This window comes from Cetorhinus maximus, chromosome 12 (assembly GCF_964194155.1).
Source record: "Cetorhinus maximus chromosome 12, sCetMax3.hap1.1, whole genome shotgun sequence".
Classification (NCBI taxonomy): domain Eukaryota; kingdom Metazoa; phylum Chordata; class Chondrichthyes; order Lamniformes; family Cetorhinidae; genus Cetorhinus; species Cetorhinus maximus.
Window position 1 is genome coordinate 86,287,645 of NC_135890.1, and position 23,537 is coordinate 86,311,181.

The 23,537-nt window shown below is 39.8% G+C and overlaps 1 protein-coding gene across 4 annotated transcripts in view; it reads left to right on the forward strand.

Annotated features, from left to right (window-relative positions):
• Positions 1-23,537, forward strand: part of LOC144687656 (mediator of RNA polymerase II transcription subunit 13-like) — a 275,902-nt gene that overhangs the window by 224,817 nt on the left and 27,548 nt on the right. For all 4 annotated transcript variants that reach the window (XM_078554037.1, XM_078554036.1, XM_078554039.1 and 1 more), the window contains 7 exons: positions 3,248-3,350; positions 3,491-3,612; positions 5,634-5,724; positions 6,036-6,256; positions 6,468-6,673; positions 7,350-8,290; positions 21,072-21,248. In XM_078554037.1, the coding sequence (XP_078410163.1) occupies positions 3,248-3,350; positions 3,491-3,612; positions 5,634-5,724; positions 6,036-6,256; positions 6,468-6,673; positions 7,350-8,290; positions 21,072-21,248 (1,861 nt within the window). The remainder of the gene's footprint in view (positions 1-3,247; positions 3,351-3,490; positions 3,613-5,633; positions 5,725-6,035; positions 6,257-6,467; positions 6,674-7,349; positions 8,291-21,071; positions 21,249-23,537) is intronic.

Here is a 23,537-nt window from a genome sequence, read left to right on the forward strand (position 1 = left end):
ATTTATGCTGAAATGGAAAAAGACAGGAATGTTGAAGAAATCTAGATGTTTGAAGTATAAGCTTTATGTCTGCACCAGCCTATTATTGAGACAACAAAATAAAATCTGTTCCTCAGTATAGTAAAATATTGATCGACAAAAAAAAACTGTTTATTGTGAGATTTAAATAGGGCACAACATATGGAAAGTGTTTTATGAAAAATTATTGCTTTGTGCTTACACTCAAATTCCAAATATGCATGTGGACGGAGAAGTCATCTCCCATCACAGTACCCCCCACCACCCCTCAAACAAAAAAAAAGTTGGAATTATTGCCATCCTCCCTCATTTGAAATTTTCCATTAAGTTTTCCATTATTTAAAAAAAATGGCTTGTATATTGATCATAACATACTCAATGTGTGATAAACATGTGAGAATTGGAAGATTGCTTTGTTGTTATACAACAAAGCCCTGAGGTAGGACCCAGGAATCGTAGATCAGTTAACCTGACATCTCTTGTAAAGAAAATGCTTAAGCATTCTCCTGTGTTTATCTGAAGAGCATAGAGCCTACAGGGTAAGCATGGATTTAGAATCAATAGGTTATACCTCATTTGAACCATCAAATTCTTTGAAGGGAGAATGTATTTAGCGAATCGGGGACACATAATATATTTAGATTTTCAGAAGGCATTTGATACGGTTCCAGATAAGTTGCAAGATGTTTAAGGATTATATTAAACTTGTTTTATGATCTTGAGAGAAACCATTAACTTTTAGAAAGAAATTTGAACTCCCAGTTATTAATTGAAAGAAGTACGCTATGAAATTTCTCACTTTAAACTTTTTAATTCCACCCAAAAGTTCCCCTAAACGTTACAGGATCTCGAGGATTCCTTCATTTCTCCTCGGACCTAAACCAAGGTGTGTCACAGCTCTTAGGGAATTAACTTTGATTCTCCTCGGTGTTCCTGCTATCCTTTGAGCTAGGAGATTTATTGGAGTCCTTCCACTAGCATTAAGCCAAGCAATTCTCTAAAGCACCTCACAATTGTGGACACCCCAGCTCAAGCATGGGCTTCACTGCCCTCTTGCTTAGTTCTCGACAGCTTCCTGGCAACTTTTCTCTCTTTGCCTGTTTCCTAGTTGTTGCAGTTCCATATAAAAAAAAAAAAATCCTATTTCAAAGCTACTTTCCCAAGCTGACTGTTTCTGTGAGAAAACACCAGATAAACCCAAAATAAAAGACTGAACCCTGCAATCTCTCCCCATGGCAATGTGGCACACCTGAGATGTCCCAGACAGATATTTCAACTGATTAACATCAATTCCCAAACTTGTCCTATCACCTGCAAAGTACATGGATACTTTAAGACCCTCCCATGTTTACCTGTTGCTTTCAAACTTTCCTTTGATCTGAGACCCACATGAACAATTTAAACCCCCTGTAAAGGCAACTTTAGACATCTCGCCTGCACCAAGACTCACAGAACTCACCCATTGTTCAGTGTTTTCCTAACTACATCTCTGACCTTGTTACATAAACACAGACAATCACAATTACTCCAAGTTTGTTTGCCAACCTCTCAAACTCGGTTATTATCCCATTTACCTTGCATTTAACATTTCAGTCCTCAGCCTAAAAGTTATATTCCTAAAACATGTGAATCATCAAATTAGACATTTTCACATAGGAACAGGAATAGGCCATTCGTCCTGTCAAGCCTGCTCTGCCATTCAATTAGATCATGGCTGATCATCTACCTCAACGCCACTTTCATATAACCCTTGTTGTCATTGGTGTCCAGAAATCTATCGATTTCTATCTTGAACATGCTCAATGATTTGAGCTTCCACAGCCCTCTGAGGTAGAGAATTCCAAAGATTCACCATCCTCTGAGTGAAGAAATTCCCCCTCATCTCAGTTTTAAATGGCCTGCCCCTTATTCTGAGACTGTGTCCTCTGGTTCTAAACTCACCAGGGGAAACATCCTATCTACAACTACCCCATCACTCCCTATAAGAATTTTGTAAATTTCAATGACATTATCTCTCATTCTTCAAAACTCTAGAGAATGCAGGCCCAGTTTCCTCAATCTCTCCTCATAAACCAATCCCACCATCCCAGGGATTAGTCTGTGAACCTCCACTGCACTCCCTCTGTGGCAAGTACATCCTTCCTTAGATGAGGAGACCAAAACTATACACAATACCCCAGGTGCAGTCTCATACAATTGCAGCAAGACATCTTTACTCCAGCACTCAAATCCCCTTGTGATCAAGACCAACATACCATTTGCCTTCCTAACTGTTTCTGCATTTGCATGCTAGCTTTTAGTGACTCGTGAACAAGGACATTAACACTTCCCAACCTCTCACCATTTAAGAAATATTCTGCCTTTGTTTTTTTCGACTAAAGTGGATAACAACACTTGCTTAACAATGGAAATCAAAAAATGACCAAAAAGAAATTTTGTTGGAGGACCCTGATTACAGAAGATCTGCAGGAATGTTCTCTGTGACCTCTATACTTGTAATATGTATGGAGCAAGTACTGAGTATGAGAGATTGATAGCCTATGTGTGTATCTTTAACATTAAAATGGATAAGGAATGGCAAAAGTTTTTAATGTACCTGCAACATTTTCAAACTGTAAACTTGAAGCACACATCATGAAGGGATGTCTAGTGAAAATGTTCATTTATTATATTTGAAGCTATTAATGAACAAGGTTCATCATTTGCTGGATGTATTCTAGGGACATTTGAGTCGAGTCGGAGTAAACTCTTCTGTCATTTTTAGATCATAATTGAAACTCATTTTGTATAGTTTGGTAATCCACTTCTGTGCCCCAAAACTTTTCAAACCATGTAATTTTGAAGATAGACTAAGATTTTGTGTTTAACAACCAGTTATTAAACTTGGGCCATGAGCATACAGCAATAAAATTGACAAGCTTTAAATAAGATCTGTTGCAGAATGTGCATAATTTAAACCAGTTTGTTGTACATTGCATTCCATTTTATTTTTTAAAAATCTGGATTAAGGTTTGGGAGGGTAAATATAAATGGATAGAATAGAATAATACGAAGAACTGGATTTATTCCTAAACCTGTGTTCTGGCACGTTTAATGTGAAGGAGAGATATATTCTGGAGTTTCTGACCCTAAGAGTCAAAATTTGCAGTAGTTTATTTCTGTCACCGTAATTTCTGTATATTGTGGACAAATCTTAAGATATTTCACGATATATTGTTTTCCTTTTCAGCTTGAAGATGGATTTGGTACTAGGGAAGCTCCAGCTAGTCATGCTACACAGTTGCCTGACGGAAAAGATGCCATGTCTATTTTTAGCACTGCTCCAAAATCAGGTATCCGGCATGTATCCTGACGTGTTGAAGAGCAATCAGGAGTGACTAATGCAATCAAAAAAGAACATTATTAAAAAGTAGTTTATTTTGTTTACCAAGGTAAATAGAGTTTTAGAATGCTGAACATTTTTTTCCTTTAGAAACACGACAATCTCCAACAGGGCGGACAGTTCCTGCAAGCCTCACACGAGAGACTGACCTAGTGGTATCTTTGAATGATCTGGACAATCTTTTTGACAACTCTGATGATGAGGAAAATGAAGTAAGTGCAATTATATTTACAAAAGTTGACACAGTGAAGTAACAGAGCATCATATTTAGTGTCCTTTGCTCATGAGATTTAAACATTGTTAATTGATCTCTGATGATGACCAGTTCCAAGTGCATGAAGTGCTGTTCTTGTTACTTTAATGAGCTCCCAAATACTTGACAATTATATGCTACTTGTGAATATGAATGAATCCATAAGTTAATATGGCATTGTAGAAACCTGCTATGAACAGTGTTTTTACTTTGTCTCCCAAAGAATAGTTTTATAATGAAGTTATAAGACTAATCATTTGCCCAAAGTGAGTTACTCATGTTGTTATCCAGCTTAGTTCTGTCAATGTAGCAGAATTAAGTAATTAAATAGCTCATGCATTAGCTCATGTCCCTCATTTAATGCAAGTAAATAGCTAAGTAAGCAGTGAGATGATATGTTGGACTATTTTCATTCCAGTATTATATTACTAACAAACGGACATTAAATTTTGTCTATTTATTTGTGTATTCCCATTTTTATAAAGTAGTTAAATTGTTTTGATCAGAATTTTAATAGGCAATTAATGTTTCACTTAACTGTTTTAATGAGGTTTCATATATCTGAGCAAACATTTTCTGAAATATTAGCTGAGCTGAAACTTGCCAATTTTTATGACCAAGGGTTTGAGTTTTCAGCCTTTATTGATTTTCTACTCTGTAAAGTTCCCAATTTTTCCACTGCAGGCTATTTAGATATTTAAATTTTTACCTTTTTATTGCCATCATTATCTTAATAAAAATAAGTATTCTAAAATTTATTTTACTTGGATTTGAACCGAAAGTGTTACTTCTGACTTTCACAAAGTTGGTCCCAGCAGCCGGTGGTGTTGCTAAAGCACAGAAAGCCTGAGGTAGATTCTCTGAAATAGTTGTTGACAACAGGAAATGAGCAAATATTCAATGAAAATGGAGTCCCTATTTGAACACCTGCAACCCATCTCAACTGCTTGCAAGCAGCTAGGATTCTTGTCCATTGATTCACAGGATTTCTCTTGCACTGAAGTGTTCCATCACTTCATACCATTGGTTTTGCTGAGTTGCATTACAGAGAAGAAAATCAGAAATGTGGTGGCAAAACCCAACTCTTGGCTAATATTCTAACTGAAGGATACCACAGAAAGGCCAAACCCACATTTGGAGATTCCTGGAATACTTAGCAGTAAATGAGAAACTACTGTTTAAAACCTGAATCCTGAAAAAGTTTCAGAAAGATAAATTCTGACCTGTAACACATATGTTCTCCCTCTCCTACAAGAAGATCTTTAATCCCAATTACTAGTTGCAATATTAAGTATTTCACTCTTTCACAACTCGTGAAGAAAAGAGGGCAGTTCCATGGTGCATTTACTAGTGTACATGGGAATGCCAGCCTCAGATGTTTCAATTTCTCCATTAGAATTCTAGCCATTGCAATTTGATGCATTTTCAGATCTAAGCCAGGTTATCTTCCAGCTCTCTGCATGCTGCCTGATGCTGCTGCAAAAAACTCATTCTCAAACATATCTTCATAATCAGTAAATGACGATAGGACCTGAGACCTAGCAAAAAGACATCATACTTAACTCGAGTTCTGCAACGAATATCAGTTGCAAGTTTGTGCAGTTTTGTAATTAATTCTACAGCTTTGAGAATAGCTCCATGAGAATTGCACTTCTACAGAGTTTAAAATTTCAATTTTGATAGAGAAAGAAAAAAATGAAACGTTAAACAGTTGTGCTTCTAACTTTTTTGTTGCTTCAACTAAAGGTAAGTGACAGTTGTAATGTAAAGCTTCTACAGTATATGTGCTCATACAAAGAATACATTTGAGAAGAAATGTTTCTAAAATGCACTCAATTTTTTTTCAAATATTAAACATCTGACTTTCTTGCCCCACAATTTTTAGGTTTGGGTTCGAACTAAGCCTAAAATGTTACCAAGATTTTTTTTCAGAAAAATAATACAGCATGGTTCATTAAAATAAATTTCTGTCGATTGCAGGCTTCCCCAACACGGTCCAAGCAAGCAAATGCAGGATCTGAAGACAGGGCTGTTGGAAAAGATGTGAAGACAACAGGGCCTTATCCTCCAAGTAAGCTTTTATTGTGTTTGTTAACATTTTTCATGATCTGGTCTGAAGAATGTTACAGACTTTAGAACTTGGAATGTTCAGAAAAATGTAATTGGAAATTGTTTAAAGGAGAAGTTCAAAATGAAATGCTGACATTTTTAAATATTGCTAGGGGCTGGAGTTGGCAATAAGGTTTTGAGGAATATAAAACCCTGTTGAGAGCTAAATTTCAACAACACTGTGTAGTTGGTGATGACTAGAAACAAACAATTATAAATTTAGATTTACTTGCAAGTAGTGAACATGAGTTTGACATGCTTGGTTTCATTCAGCTGTTGCAGATCTACAAAGAATGTTTCCGACCCCTCCATCTCTAGAGCAACATCCAGCATTCTCTCCAGTAATGAACTACAAAGATGGTGTTAATTCAGAGATGCCTGCAGGGTTGAACAGTGTGGAGAATCCAGTGGGCAGCATGACTGCAACTCAGTTCACAGAATTCAAAATGCAGGTGGAAGATCGACTAGGCAGTCCTAAGCCTGAAGAAATAACAGTTAGTAAAAGAAAAGAAATATTCAATATTAAGGCAATTTGGTGGGGGGGGATAAAAAATCTCATCAGAACTTTGTGTGTTCTTTAATATTCTTAAAGGGCACTTTTAAAATGTTACTTTTGATGTTTTTTTAAAAACCTTGAAATTTTGTAATACTTTGATAATTTGAAGGATATTTCCAAAGTAATTTTTTTGGGATGCTCTGTTACAGGATTTTTCTTATGTACACAAACCCCCAAAAGCTAAAGCTTTTGTTGGGTCTTCAATGTTTGCACCACTAAAAGCAGTGCCCAGTCAATGCCTTGCTCCGCTAAAAATACCAGATGCCTGCATATACAGACCATCATGGGCTATTCCTCCTAAAATCGAACAACTGCCTGTACCACCTTCTGCTTCATTAAATCGGGATGGATATGTGTAAGTGTTTAAAAGCATTTGTCTCAGGTTATGGCACTTGGAGTCTGGTGTTTAAAAACATTGAGCTCTGGAGAATGCAACTCGTAGGAACTACTTAAAGTTCTAATTTTGGAAGCTAAAGTTTGAAAGAACGGTCTCTATCTTAAAAGGTGTGTGAATACAATTGCAGAGTTTGTAGTGTAAGTTGTACCAAGGTATAGTTTTGCTGCTTTTTGACAATTAATAGTATTTGCAATTCTGTTATATGCTTGTCCAAGTATTTTTGGTCTATCCTCAAAATAATTGTGGTATAATTCCCTACTTTTTAAATTTTTATTTTCCTCTAATTTTTTAGTACATACGTCCAGCTGTGTTTCAAACTGATAACAGGGGAATAAAAATAATTAAATGTAGATATATATTAATCTATTTGCTGGAATTATTAGCCAACTTACAGTAGTTAGTGACATTCTATAAGTTAGACAAAGGAGGAATGAGAGGTTACAGCTTCTGAATTACTTTGAATTTCAAAAATGGGGTTGTAATATGCACCATTTTAATTAATTTTCTTTTGATATTTTGACAGTGTGAATGCATTTCTACTTGGTAGTCTCCTACAAAACATGCCAATAGCTAATTCCACTTATTCTCTCTCAACTTGCAGATATTTTTCTAAAACTAGCTTTTCTTCTTACAGCAATGTGCCTAGTGTTGGGAGTCTGACGGAAGATTATATTCAGATGAGCACTCCTCAAATGAGCACACCTTTGGCGGTAAGCTCTACTGCACCTGCTAGCAACAGTGGTGCTGGTGTATTGCCATCTCCAGCAACTCCTCGCTTCTCTGTCCCAACACCTCGTACGCCAAGGACACCACGAACTCCACGTGGTGGTGGTACTGCCAGTGGGCAAGGATCGGTGAAATATGATAGTGCTGATCTGTGCTCTCCTGCCTCAACACCCTCAACAACGCGACCATTGAACTCAGTGGAGCCAGCAACCATACAGTCAATTCCACAAGCACACAGCTTGTACGTTACGCTAATCTTGTCAGATTCGGTGATGAATTTCTTCAAGGATCGCAACTTCGATAGCTGCTGTATCTGTGTTTGTAATATGAATATCAAAGGGGCAGATGTTGGTTTATACATCCCAGATCCAACTAATGAAGCCCAATTTGGATGCACCTGTGGATTTAGTGCTGTTGTAAACCGCAGACTTGGATATAATGCAGGTCTCTTTCTTGAGGATGAATTTGATATTTTTGGAAGGACCTCTGAAATTGGTCAAGCTGCAGAAAGACGATTGATATTATGTCGGAATTCTATAGTTCCCCAAGGGTTTGATGAGTCGAAGAGGCTACAGGACCTAACATCAAACTTGATTTTTCTTGTACAGGACCAGTGTACAGGACCTTTCACTTCATTAAGTTCTCTGGACTACATTTCCTTAGATAGATCAGCACTTCAATCAGCAAACTGGAACTATGACAAGCTGAGAGCGGATAGCAGCGATTCTTGCACAGAGTGTTTCAATGCCCTGGAGCAGGGTCGACAGTATGTGGATAACCCTTCTGGTGGAAGAATAGATGAAGCACTAATTAGGAGCAGGAGTTTACACCCATGGCCCAATAGTAATGGTACGTTTTCTGTTGCATTAAAATTTCAATTATGTGAAGCTTTATCAAATGGTCAGAAAGTGGTCATTAACCCTTCCTTTCCATCAGTTGAGGTTAAGATTATTTGTATATTTAAATTTTCTATAAGTTAATAGTAATAAAAATGTGTCTCCTTCCACAAGGCATGTGAGTGCAAAATGTCCTACAATACTTTGTCAGAAAGGTTTTAAAATAGTTGCCATTTAAAAAAATTATTTCCACCTACCTTACACATGTTATGTAAGGTCATGGATCACGGCTGTCATTGAGCAAGTTGTTGGGGTGGGATAATACCTCAGGGTTACCTGCTTTTTAAAGTATTCCTTCCTGGGCTTCACCCTGACTCGGTGCTTCTACCTGTGACCTTAAGTGTGCAGCACAGCAAATATCTCTTAACCAAGAAAATGTTGTAGACTTGAATTATGTTAAAGATATGCACTGCCATCGTTATACTTTTAGGATATATATGTTGTACTTTGTGTTATGGTATCCAAGGTTGAATTTCACATTTTACTGTGAATGTCGGTAGGAGCATATTCCTTTCTTGTTACTTACAAAAGGACTGTGGATGACTTTGTGTTCTCTACTTTAATTCTTAAATTTCAGCTGAACCATTAGTGCTTGTTGTGAATAGTATTTCACACAAACTGAGAAGAGATGACTTTGATGAGCTTGACTGCATGGATTCAGCTCAACTGACATTTTTGTGAATGTTGATCAAGAAAGTAAAGTTTTTTTATGCAGCCTAAATGTTCACATGTTTCAGGGAGTTATTGCGTATTGACCATATAAATTATGGATAAGTACAATTTTCATGTTGCTAACAGAGTAAGCATTGATATTTTGTGTATTTACTGGGGCTGGTGCTTGGTGACAGGGAAGTTTGATTATGGGCTTTAGTTAGGCTTTTGAAATGTAGGAAGGCCTTGTTTGACAAAATTGTTGGGTTAGGGTATTCTTCTGGGCTGGATTTGGGTAGGAATTTATTGGGACCTCAGCTTTTTTACCATGTTAATCTGTATGATTTTCCTTACAAAAGTTTGAATTAATATGGGGGGGAAAGCCGTAGACAGAAGGTTAAATTTGGAAACTTCTGCATTCCGAGCCCAAGACAAGGTGGTACTTTGTTTACCGTAAGCAGTGGTGAAACGTTAGAACTGACCCGTAGGCTATAACTGCTGCATCTATTGTGATTGTGCTGTCCTTCTTCATAATAGGAGGAGGTGCACCTTCTTGCAGCTAATGTTCAGTTATGTTCAAATGTGCATCTGGGAGAGTTTCAAAATTGGAAAGAACTTATCATAGGTGTAATTATTATAGTGCTGTATTGGTCTGGTGAGATTGTGAGGACCTCATGGCCACTTCGACTGCAGTTCAGAATGTTGGTATATGAGAACTTAATCAGCGAGAATCTAGGTTCAGATCAAGTTAATCTGGTGAAATAAATTCCAAAATTTGAGGCAGTCTATGAGCTGGCAACAGCTTGTTCTATTTGAGTATCTAAATTGGGAATACAACAGTTTGGTTGATGACAGCCACTTTATAATGGCACGGACTGAAATACAAAGGGAAATAAGTTGGCATCAGTTGTTTAAAATCTTGGTCAGACCCTGTCATGACTGTTGTGGTCCGTTCGGGGCGCTGTACTTCAGGAAGGGTTTATTGGCTTCGTCCACATAGATTTCCCACAATGAAACCAGGTGTTAAATTATGAGGATAGGTGTCTACGCTTAGCTTATTTTCACAAGTGTATAAGGACAAGGAGTGATGTAGTTGAGCTCTCTTTAAAAATATAAATATTGGCTCAAATCTTGTGGTCAATGGTGAAGTAACAACATTCACCACTGACATTGAAGAAAACAACCCACAAAGATCTTGAAAGCTCTGTGGCCTGGCTTTCCTGACATTTAATTTCATCCTGGCACCAGCTATAGGAGAATCCCTGCATCTAGCTGAAATTGCATCAATAAAACAGCTAAGCAGCCCATCACATTGAAGAGTTCAGAGATGACAAACCAGTGGTGATAGTGTGGTGGTAATGTTACCTGGACAGGTAATCCAGAGGCTCAGACTAATGCTCTGGGGACATAGCACCATGAATTCAATCCCAAATTGAATTTGAATTCAATTAATAAACCTGGAATTGAAAGCTAGTCTCAGCAATTGTGTGACCGTGAAACTATTGTCGATTGTTGTAAAAACCCATCTGGTTCACTAATAGCCTTTAGGGAACAAAATCAGCTGTTCTTAGCTGGTCTGGCTTACATGTGAGTCCAGACCCACAGCAATGTGGTTTACTCTTAAATACCCTCTGAAATGACCCAGCAAGCCACTCAGTTTCAATGTCCATCACCAAGAGCCACTTGCTGCCACCACTACTAACCAAGATGGCCTAGCCCTAAAGGACATAACTGCTAGACTGGGTCTGCGACAGGTGGTGAGGGAACCAACAAGAGGGAAAAACCTACTTGACCTCGTCATCACCGATCTACCTGTCACAGCTGCATCTGTCCATGACAGTATCGGTAGGAGCGACCACTTCGCAGTCCTTGTGGCGACAAAGCCCTGTCTTCACATTGAGCATTCCCTCCATTGTGTCCTTTGATACTACCACTGTGCTAAACTGAGTAGATTTCGAACAGATCGAGCAACTCAAAACTGGCCATCCATGAGGCGTTGTGGGCCATTAGCAGCAGGATTGTATTCAACCACAATCTTGTAACGTTATGGCCCAGCGCATCCCCCGCTGTACCATTGTCATCAAGCCAGGCAATCAACCTTGATTCAGAGTTCAGGAGGGCATACCTAAAAATGAGTTGCCAATCTGGTGAAGCTACAACACAGGACTACTTGCGTGCCAAACAGCATAAGCAGCAAGCGCCAGACAGAGCTAAGCGATCCTAAAACCAACGGATTGGATCTAAGCTCTGCAGTCCTGCCACATCCAGTCATGAATGGTGGTGGGCAATTAAACCATTAACAGGAGGAGGACATCCACAAATATCCCCATCCTCAACGACGGGGAAGTCCAGCACATCAGTGCAAAAGACAAGGCTGAGGCATTTGCAACCATCTTCAACAGAAGTGCCAAATGGATGATATATCTCTGCCTCCTGAGGTCCCCAGTATCTCAGATGTCGGCCTTCAACCATTTTGAATCGCTTCATATGATATCAGGAAAAGTCTGAAGGCACTCGATACTGCAAAGGCTCTGGACCCTGACAACATTCCGGCAATTGTACTGAAGACTTGCGCTCCAGAATTTGCTATTCCCCTAGCCAAGCTGTTCCAGTACAACTACAATACTGGCATCTACCCGGCAATGTGGAAAATTGCCCAGGTATGTTCTGTCCACAAAAATGCAAGACAAATCCAACCTGGCCAATTACAACCCCATCTGGCCACTGTTGATCATCAGCAAAGTAACATCAACAGTGTTGTTAAGCGGCACTTAGTCAGCAATAACCCCACTGGCACTCAGGGCCACACAGCTCCTGACCTTGTTGCAGTCTTGGTCCAAACATGGAAAAAACGAGCTGCTCTTAAGAGATAAGGTGAGAGTCGCTGCCCTTGACATCAGGGCAGCATTTCACTGAGCATGGCATCAAGAAGCTCAAGCAAAACTGGAGTCAATGGGAATTAGGGGGAAAACTCTCCACTGGCTGGTGTCATACCTAGCACAAAGGAAGATGGTTGTGGTTGTTGGAGGTCATTCATCTCAGTTCCAGGACATCACTGTAGGAGTTCCTCAGGTAGTATCCTAGGCCCAACAATTTTCAGCTGCTTCATCAATGACCTTCCCTCCAACATAAGGTGGGGATGTTCCCTGACGATTGCATAATGTTCAGCACCATTTGCGACTTCTCAGATACTGAAGCAGTCTGTGCCAATATGCAGAACGACCTGGACAATATTCAGACTTGGGCTGGTAAGTGGCAAGTAGCATTCATGCCACACAAGTGCCAGCCAATGACCATCTCCAACAAGAGAGAATCTAACCATCTCCACTTGATACTTACCATCGTTGAATCCTCCATTATCTACTTCCTGGGGGTTACCATTGACCAGAAACTGAACTGGACTAGCCATATAAAACATGTGGCTACAAGAGCAGGCCAGAGGCTGGGAATTCTGCAGCCAGTAACTCACCTCCTGACTCCCCTAAATCCAGCCCATCATCTACAAGGCCCAAGTCAGGAGTGTGATGGAATGCTCTTCACTTGCCTGGATGAGTGCAGCTCCAACAACATTCAAGTAGCTTGTCACCCTCCAGGACAAAGCAGCCCGCTTGATTGGCACCCCATCCACCATCTTAAACATTCACTCTCTCTCCACCGTCGACACACAGCAGTGAAGAAGCCTGAGTGTAGTCTTGACTGCAGCTCTTTTCTTTCCATGCTTTGACCAAGGCTGCAACAAGATCAGGAGCTGCGTGGTCCTAAGCACCAATGAGGTTATTGCTGACTATTGCTGCTTGATGGCGCTGCTGCCAGCCCCTTCCATCACTTTGATTGCACATACTGATGAGGCAGCAATTAGCTATGTTGGATTTGCTTTGATGGCAGCAGTATAAACCATCTACAAGATGCACTGCAGCAACTGACGAAGACTCCTTCGGCAGCACCTTCCAAACCAGCAACCTCTACAACCTTGAAGGATGAGATCAACTGATGCATGGGAATGCCAGTACCTACATGTTCCCTTCCAAGCCACACACCATCCTGACTTGAAATTATATCAGCACTCCTTCACTATTGCTGAGTGCTGGGTCAAATTCCTGAAACACCCTCCGCACTATGGATGTACCTACACCACATGGACTACAGCGGTTCAAGAAGGTGGCTCACCCCACCTTCTCAAGAGCAACTAGGGATGGGCAATAAATGTAGCAACATCCACACCCCATGAAAGAATAAATAATAAAGGAAGCAACATACAAGGCTTTATCATTCACTTTTTATAATTTTAAAGAAAGTGAAATAAAGATTAGGGCGTGCACATGGGATTAAGATAGAAACTGAAATATCATGAACTCCAAAAAAAAAAGTTCACTATTTTAAAAATCTTTGAAATTTTTATCATGGAATGAAGAAATTTGACATTCCAGAAATGGAAAATTAGATTCTCAAGGTGCACAGTAGTAATTATGAACTTCGTGTACTGGTTAAAAACTCAGCCACGTAATAACATAAGAAATAGGGGCAGGCGTAGGCCAATCAGCCCTTTGAGCCTGCTCCATCATTCAATTAGATCATGGCTGATCACCTACTTCAATACCATTTTTCTGCACTATCCCCATATCCCTTGATGTTTTTAGTGTGCAGAAATCTATCGACCTCAGTCTTGAATGTATTCAACAATTGAGTCTCCACCCTCTGAGTGAAGAAATTCGCCCTCATCTCAGCCCTAAATGGCCTCAATTAACAAGAGGTAACTTTTTAAAAGGGTTTGTATATTGAGAATATAAGCCTAAAAGTGGAAGTTCACACTAATTCTGTGACTAATTGATTTCCAACTGCAGGGACTTCAACACATCCTGTGAAAGAACCTGGAATGGCTGACGGCAACTTCAAGATTTCCGCAATTAACTGTGCATGTGCGGATGCCAGAAGTTGCTGTCAGTTTCAGAGTAATGATAGCAAACACTGGCAATTTCACCATCATTACAACCTCGAAACCTAAGCCATAAGATTTAAAAGACTATTTCTTTTGGTGATGAAATCCAGAATTAGTGGATGCAATCATAAAATTTGAGCCAGTTCATTCAGGTGTGTAATTGGGCAGCACCTATTCATGGAATAGTGGAAATGTATAATACTTGAACCTAAAAGGCTGTGTTAATGCTGGGTTGGTTGAAAATTTCAAGACTGAGATTGATGGATTTTTGTTTTGTGAGAGTCTCAAGGGACAGTTGTCAAAGGTGGACAAATCGGGTTGAGGCACTGATCAGCCATGATCTAATTCGAACAGTTGCTTCAAGCTGCTTCTCTTGCTGTCATTTCTGCTTCTCTTTGTATTTAATTTCAAGTTTCTGGCCCCTTGTTCCAGAACCTACAACCATTGGAAACAGTCTGCTTCTATGTACCCTGTATTAGCCTTTATAATTTTAAGCACTTATTATATCAACCTGTAATCTATTAATAAAGGAAGGGCCTCGATTCTTTAAGTTGATCTTTTTTTTGCAGTTTCTCATAACCAGGCAGTATCCTAGTGAATCTGTATTGCATCCTCTTTAAAGCCACAATATGCTTCCAATTCTTCTCGCAGCATTTTGAGGTTGTCTTATAGAATCATAGAATAGTTACTGCAGAGGAGGAGGCCATTGACCCTTCATGCCCATGTCTGCTTTCTGCAAGAACAACTTGGCTAGTTCCATTCCCCTTTCCCCTTAGCCCTGCAAATATTTTTTGGAGAAGGGGTTATTTCTGTGGGACGAGAACACATCTGCTAAATGGATCGGAACGCCATCTGCCACCTTAAACATTCACTCCCTTCATCACTACCGCATAGTCGCAACAGTGTGCACTACATACAAGATGCACTGCAGCAATTCCAAAGGCTCTTTCGTCAGTACCTTCTGAATCTGTGACCTCTACCACCTGGAAGGACAAGTGCAGATGCATGGGAAAACCATCACGTTAAATCAGTGTACCCTGTTTCCATTGGCAGAAAGGTCGCAAAATAATTTCTCTCTATCTACTCTGTCTAGACCCCTCATGGTTTTGACACCTCAGTCAAACTTTCTCTCAAGCTTCTCTTCTGTACGGAGAACAACCCCAGCTTTTCTAGTCTATCCATGTGATTGAAGTCCCTCAACCCTGGAACCATTTTCAAATCTTTTCTGCATCCACTCTAAAACCTTCATGTCCTTTCAAAACTGCAGTGCCCAGAATTGGACACAGTATTCCAGTTGAGCCTGAACTAGTGTTCTTAAAGGTTCATCATAACTTTTTTTGTATTGTATGCCTCTATTTTGTTACGATCACCACTGAAACCCATAACTTTTAAAAAGATATTTGAATTCCAGTGACCGCCTGAAAGGATCACATGCATAGATTTGAAATTTTAAGACTTTTACTGTAACTAACTGGAAGCAACATTGACTAAACATTACTTTAGACTAATCAGACTAAACATTATTGGAGAGAAACTTGCAGGTGGCGGTGTTCCCACGCACCTGCCCTTGTACTTCTAGGTGGTAGAGGCTGCAGAATTAGAAGATGCTGTCAAAGGAGCCTTGGTGAGTTGCTGCGGTGCATCTTGTATGTACCGCACACTGCTGCGACTGTGCACTAATGATGAAGGGAATGAATGTTTAAGGTGGTGGATGGCGTGTTTGGACAGATATGTTCTCATTCCACAGAACTAGGCCCTTCTCCAATTAAATATTTTTACTCTAAATTGCTCCTTGGTTTTACATAGGTTTATCATTATTACTTAGCTTTTAAATTCAGTATCTCTTATGGAAAAAATCTAGAAATTGATTACCTTATTTTAGGCCTCGTCAACTTGAAGTTCTGCCTTTAATGTCCTGTAAACCTGTATCCCCAAACCCCTCTGCACTTCTACAGCACCACACTTACTTCCATTCAAAGTACTCACCTCTGAGACTGAAGGTTGTGGCTTCAAGTCCCACTACAGGATTTGAGCACAAAAGCTTAGGTTAGCCTCCCAGTGGAAAACCAGGGTGCCTGCAGTCTAGGCAGACCTGGCTCCCTGCCTGCCTGGGTGCTGCAGCAGCCACCGGTTGCCCTGTAGAGGGGCTCAGTGGTGGCCTGTCAACTAAATCCATTTTTTATTTTAAATTCAAATAATGTTGGAAAGGGAGCACCTCCAGTTTGATGCACCCTCTCACTTGCTTACCTGCCATCATAGCCTACTGATCCATTGAGGCTGGAAGGCCTCTGATTGGACAGTGAGCCCACCCTCTGGCCATTAATTGGCCACCCCAGGGAAAATCACAATGAGTGACTATTTCCCACAGGGAAAGTTCTGCCCTGAGAGTTTTACACAGGCAAAGTGGAAAAAGTTGTGCTTTCCAGTTGGCTCTGCTTCATTGACCAGGAAATAGTTAATTCAAAAATAGCACCAAATGTGCAAGCTTAGTACTAAAGATGATGTGACAAGATGCATTTTGAGCACGCAATTGTCAAAAAAATGCGTAAGAAAATTTCCTTTTCTGTTTGTACTTCTGATTTCTTTCTTATCTGGTGCATTCTCTCTTATTTCCCCAACTTGGTATATTACCAGTTTCTACCTTCAAAGGAAATATGTGTGAGTGGTTAACTTTACATTGCACCAGAGGTTGAAAGAAGATGAGGCTTCCATAGCTCTTTTATTGAGCTAAAATCTTAAGAATGAATGTTGGGAGGGGTGGAATGGCAATGTGGTCTGATTTCAGCTCAAGTTTGGACTGGAGCCTTTTGTATGTGCTTGGAGCTTGAGTGATGTTTGGAGACTTGGGGAAAGCTATAAACTTGATAACCTATTAATATATTCCTGTTGATCTATTCTCCTGTACTTATTTGATGTATTTGACTAACTGTTTGCCAGAGGCGACCTCTAACAAAGACCTTTGCCACCATTTTTTTTTGTCAGATATGTGATTTCTGCCAAAATGTAGATTTGTCACTTCTAAAATTGCATAATCTTAGATTTCCTTCGCTGTGCCCTTTTCTTCCTCCATGACAGAGCTGAAATTTTTCTGTTAAACACAGGAACAGTAGGTAGTCTGAATTTCTCCACTGTGTGGCGAGCCAAGTTAGAAATGCAGTAAGTTACCCTATTCCCAATGCTCTTGGTACTCTGCCACTCCACCTGCACGGTACCCAAGTTAACTGCTCAGATGAGTCAAAAATGTTGCACTAATTATGCACCTTTTGAAAGGTGTTTTTGTATCCAAAAAAAAAGAAATGGAAGCCAATTCCTAGCTCTAACCCAAAAAAGCCCAGAGAGCTATATTTTTAATCAATTTTGAATCTGAAAATTCATAGATGGTAAAATAACTAAAGAAATCAGTCATACTGTGCAGCTATAAGAATACTATTGAACGTTCCTAGTTGTATTCAAACAACTGGAACTGTTTTTGATAATGTATACAAATAAGTTCTCGGCAGTAAGTTTAGCATTGACAAGTTAACTTTTTTGTCATCTCTAATAAATTGAGAAAATTAAAATTCTTTGACAATGCTGATCTGATCAAGCCATTCCTGTGCATAGACCATATATCACTAGCTGGTGTTCACCTATTGATGGAAAGCTCATAGGTATCATTTTCTGTTTTTTCTTTAAATTTCCCATTTTGTACATATATATGCAGGCTTCTTGGCTTCTGTTCGCACTAAGTGAATAAGAATAGTGGGGATAATGGTTATTTTCTAAAGGGAAATTGTTTTGGCTATAAAACAAGATGAATTGCAGAATATATTAAACTACCATGTAAAAATAATCTCATTCTTTCACTTGTTTCCCTATCTCCCTCATTCCCTATTTGAATCCCTTCAACCCAACTACCCCTCTCATAGTATGAAAAGCAACTCTGATTCTACGCTTGAACATTATCTCTTTGTCTTCCTTTATGGCTCTACAGCCTTCAATCTCAGATTCCTGCTACAGCACCTTTCCTGTACTGTCATGCTTCCTGCAACTGCTTTTGCTGGTTTCCACTTTTACATATTCGATTAAGCTTGAGCAGCACTCACAATATCTTCTCTTCCCTCGAGCTCTCCAAGAGTCCCTCTTTTGTGCCTTTTTCTCACTCCATGCTGCCACTTGGTGACATCGCCCACAGACATAAAAGTCTGCCTCCATATGTACACTGATGGCATTCAGCTCTTTCTTCACACCACATCTCTGTTCCAGCAACGATGGCCAACTGTATCTCGTCATCGGTACTTTAGATTCTCTCCCCTACATTGTGTTATCATACTGTTTGTCAACATTCAGTCTCGGGTGAGCCTTAACTTTCTTTGTTCAACATTGGCAAGATGAAGACCGTTATTTCAGCCACCAGCCACAAAATTTGATCTTTCACAACTTAGTTCATCACCTTCCCTTGTTAGTGTGTTAGATGGCATCATGACATTGTAGTGATATCTGAGATGTAGCTAATTTTGCGAGGTGGCAATGAGTATAGCATTCGGGGCACTAAGGGCAGTTTCTGAATACATGCATTCCCTCTCCTCTTTGGCTTCCTTGCAGCTTCACCTATAGTCTGCTGGGAGACTCCTCTAGCAAATCCAGTGGCTTCAAAATTTTGGAGCACCAGGAATAGAGCAGTCAATGCATCCACTCCAAATTAACTGCTTCCCTGTTTTTCTGCTCTGCAAGAAGAGTAAAAGTTTCCCTGTTGAACTTCAGTGTATGTGCATTTCAAATGAAAGGCCATCAACTGACATGAGACTTTTTAAAATCTGTATACCAGTTCATGAATTCTGAAGAAATTTTACTGATCTGCATGGTAGAAACAGCTACAATTTGGGCTGCAGAGTTTCAGAATTTATTAATGCAAATAAGCAATTCAAAATGAATATTGACGTCTCCTTTAAGGATAAGCCAAGAAGCAAGTGATTTGTGTTATGATAGTTTAGCAGCATATCCACAGCAGTTCTGCATGCTTTTAGAGCTCATCACCTCTGATGTTTGTGTGTATTGGTTCCCACTTTAGCAACTGATGTCAGTTTAATGATTTTTGATTTTCATGTGGCATGTGCCATTTTGCATTTGAAAATATTAATTACCAGGTTATGTATTTGAACATAGTAACAAATGAAAAGTGTACCATGTACAAAAAGAAATAATTTCAAGTAAATTCTTAGTAAAAAACGGCATGCAGACTTTGATGTAATCTGAAATGAAAAGTCACAATAGTGAAGTTGCAATTGGAGTGGAACCATCCTCATTCAAAAGCCATAATGTTGCCTGCCCCCAGACCTGCATGACCTATTAGCACAGGGTCACTGTGTTTACAACATAGAGCTCTTCATCTCCACCATTCACTTTGCCAAATGCATCTCTGCTGTTGGATTTCTTGTTTGATATTGTCATGAATAAGCTAGCATTTTCTCCAGTTGAACACTATGAAGACCCACTTCCTTGGCAGTGACTCCAGCCACCTCTCTGTCTACTTGTTCAAGTTTTTTAAAATCCTGCAGTGGGGGTGTATTGAATGTGAAAATTCATCAAAACAAAGTATATCTTCAACCTCTATGTAAAATAACTTCCCTAGGTTGATATCATTCTTGAAGCTTGAATAACAACTTGCATTTATATATTGTCTTTAACGTAGTAAAACATTAGTGTTTCACCATTAAGTAATCATTCAAAAACTGGCGCCAAGCCAAACAGATGATTGAAATCTTGGTCAAAGAGGTAAATTTTAAGGGGCCTTTTAAAGGCGGTGAGGAAGGTAGAGAAAGATTAAAGAGGGACTTCTAGAGCCAGGAGTCTAAGTGGCTGGAGGCATAGCCATCAATAGTAGGATAAAGGAATTAGGGGACGGACAAGAGGTCAGTGTTGGAAAAATTTGGAGTTTTTGAAGGGCTGCAGAGCTGGAGAAGGTTAGGTAAGAGCATGGGCATAGATTTGAACACAATGATGTTGGATCAGGAGCCCTTGTTAAATGAACAAGTAGAATTGTGATGGGTGAATGCAATTTGCAAGTTGGGATATGGGCAGCAGTGTTTTGAATTAACTTAAATTTATGGAGGATGCAAGAGAGAAGGCTGGCTAGGAGAATGTTGGAACAGCAGAGACTGGAGTGATAAGAACATGGCCGAGTGTTTCAATAGCACTTAACATAAGGATTTCAGTAGCGGATGGGCTGAGGTATGGGTGGTGATGGGAATGGTAATGTGGTGGTAGTGGATGGTCTCCTGATTGAGCAGATATGGGGTTGAATGCTCAGCTTGGAATCAAAGAACCCTGCAGTTAGCAACAATTTGGTTCAGGCTGAGACAGTGCCCAAGGAGGGGTATGGAATCAGTGGCTAGGAAATGAAATCTGTGGCAGGGACCCAAGACAATAGTTTCAATATTCCCAATGTTTAATTGGAGGAACTTTTGTCATATTCATGGATGTTGGATGAACAGTAAAGGGTCCAGGATAGGTGGAGGTGAGATAGAACTGGGTGTCATCAGCTAACATGTGAAACCTGTGTGTTTTTGGATGATGTTACCAAGAGGCAGGGTACAGATGAAAAATATGAGAGATGACAATGATAGATTCTTATGGGGATTCCAGACATAATACTGAAAGCACAGGAAGAAAAGCCATTGCAGAATATTCTCTGGTTACAAATGCATAAATAAAAGTGGGGACCAGGCGAGGGCAGTTTTACTCATCTGGACCACAGTGGAGAGGTATTGGAGAAGTCAATTGTTGCAGACGAGTCAAGAAGGATGAGTACAGAGTGCACCATAATTACATACACATAGGATTCAATTTAATTTTGAGGGTCATTTCAGAGCTGAGGAAGGTGCAGAAACCTGATTGGAGTTGCTGGAACAATGAACATCTATGTGAGAGCTTCAACAACTTTGGAGAGGAAATAGGTTGGAGATTCAGTGCTCGTTTGCAAGGGCAGAACAATCAAGGGTGGGTTTTGTTTTTGAGAGTGAGCTGGAAGACTTCAAAGGGTGGGGGGAATTCCCTCTTTTGTAGCAAAATATAGTTTACGTACTTTATTTCTAAATATTATGTGGGTAATTATGTGTCCAGGAGATGGCCTTTAATGTATTGCAATAACTGAATTTCTTATCTGCAGTTCTGGATGTAAGCATCTTATCATCCCAGGATGTGGTCCGTATGCTGCTATCACTGCAGCCTTTTCTACAAGATGCCATTCAGAAGAAACGGACAGGAAGGACATGGGAGAATATCCAACATGTGCAAGGACCTCTCACCTGGCAACAGTTCCACAAAATAGGCAGAGGATCCTATGGTAAAGTCCTGTTTTCATTTTATCCATAATCCGGAATTTCATTTTACAATTTTTGGGTTGTTCCTTTTTCTGATTAAGTTGCCTCGCTAAAAGTAATATGGCATTCACTACACAAGCATTTAAATTATTGTCTCTGCTTTCTGATGGTACTAGATGGATTATTGTGCAAACTAAAACACTTCTTAGATTTTATAGCTTCTATTCTCACACTTTCGTACTGCTTAATGCATGTATTGATAGAATTATATTGACATGCACATTAAATGAGACGGACATGTTTGAAAACGGAATGTGTGCCAAAAGAAGTTGTGCGGAAAAGAGGAGTTCCATTTCATGGGACACTGGGACTAATACTGGGAGTTGTACCAATGGGATGGTTCCACCTAAACTGGGCCAGGGCCAAGGCCTGAGTGAAAGGGATAACCAGGACTGTTATTTAGATAAGGCTTTAAAATATTAAAATGTGGAGAGGGAACTGCCAGAAATTATAGAAAGCTAACAATAAAAGAATCAGGAAAGAAAAGTAAAGGATAAAATAAATCAAAGAATAAGGATAATATTAGTGTAAAGAGATTGGCTAGAGCCATGGAGTTAAAAGGTAAAATAACTAGTAAACCAGCTAATAAAAATTTAAATAATTTGATTAAAATAATTTATACCATAAGTACAGCAATGCATGCAGTAATACCTTACGGCACATGTCCCAGATGTCACCATCCCTGAGTATGTCCTGTCCAACTGGCAGGACAGATTCAGCAGAGGCATAGTGGTATATAGTTAGCCTCAACATTGACTCCAAACCCCAGGATGTCTCATCAGGTCAAACATTGGCAAGGAATCCTCCTGATTACCACCTACCACCCTCGTTAAGCTAATAACTCAGTACTCCTCCCTTCATGTTGAATGCCACTTGGAAGAAGCATTTGAGGCTGGTATGGACACAGAATGTACTCTGGGTGGGAGTAGCTCGGTAGCACCATTGCTGACGGAGTCCTGAAAGACTTTCTGTCAGACTGGACCTGCAGCAGGTGGTCAGAGAACCACATGGGTAAAACTGACTAGACCTGATATTCACCAGCCTACATGTTGCAGATGCATCTGCCTGTGATGGTATAGGTAGGCATGACCACTGCACAATTCTTGTGAAGACGAAGTTCTGTCTTCGCACTGAGCAATACCCTCCATCGTGGTGTGTGGCAGCACCACAATGCTAAATGGCATAGATTCAGAATAGATCCAGCGGCTCAAAACTATGTGCTGTAGGCAATCAGCAACAGCAGAATTGTATTCAACCACAATTTGTAACTTTGTGGCCTGCCGCATCCCCCATTCAACCATTGCCATCAAGCCAATTGATGAAGCTAAGTAATCCCACAACCAACAGATCAGATCAAAGCTCTGCAGCCTTGCCACATCCTATCATGAATAGTGGTAAACAATTAAATAACTAACAGGAGCAGGCGGCTCCACCAATAGCCCCATCCACACATTTTGCATTAGTGCAAAAGACAAGGCTTGAAGCATTTGCGACCATCTTCAGCCAGAAGTGCTGAGTGGATGATCCATCTTGGCCTCCTTCTGAAGTCCCCAGTAAATATTGCAGGATAGAAAACATTTGAGGAAGAAGGAAGGGAGGTGAAGCAGCAGTGCTAGTTAAAGATAAGTTAATGGCTGTAGAAAAAAAGGCTACAAGTAGCAGTAAGAAAAGTACAGAATCCACATGGATTGACTTAAAAGATAAGGGATCCATCACCCCAATACTGATATGCTATAGACCGTCAAATGGTGGAAAGGAATTGGAGGAATAAGTATGTAGGAAAACCTACAAGATAATCAGTCACAGAAGAATAATCCTGGGAGATTTCCACTACTTCCAAACAAACTGACAGGAAGGAGTGGAAAATGAGCAAGGGAATCTAGTTTTTAAAGCCCGTACAGGACTCCTTTTTCACCCAGTACATAAGACTGACAAGAAAAAACATTACCATTGGATTTTGTAGTAGATAAAGAAACAGAACAGATAGGAGAACTAAAAGTTGCACACAATAGTAGTGGTCCTAACATAGGTTGAAGATGAGGATTGAGTGTGATATAAGTGGGGCAAAGACTGGAGTAATAGATTCAAAAAGAGAAATTTGAGGAAATGAGTGGAACTCGAGATAAAGTGAGAGAAAATCGTCGAAAATAGATTAAAAAATTGTGGAAAACCTTCAAAAGGGTGATCAATAAAATTCAAGAGAAATAAATTATATTGAAGCCACCTTGGATGAATACAGAACTAAAGGTCAA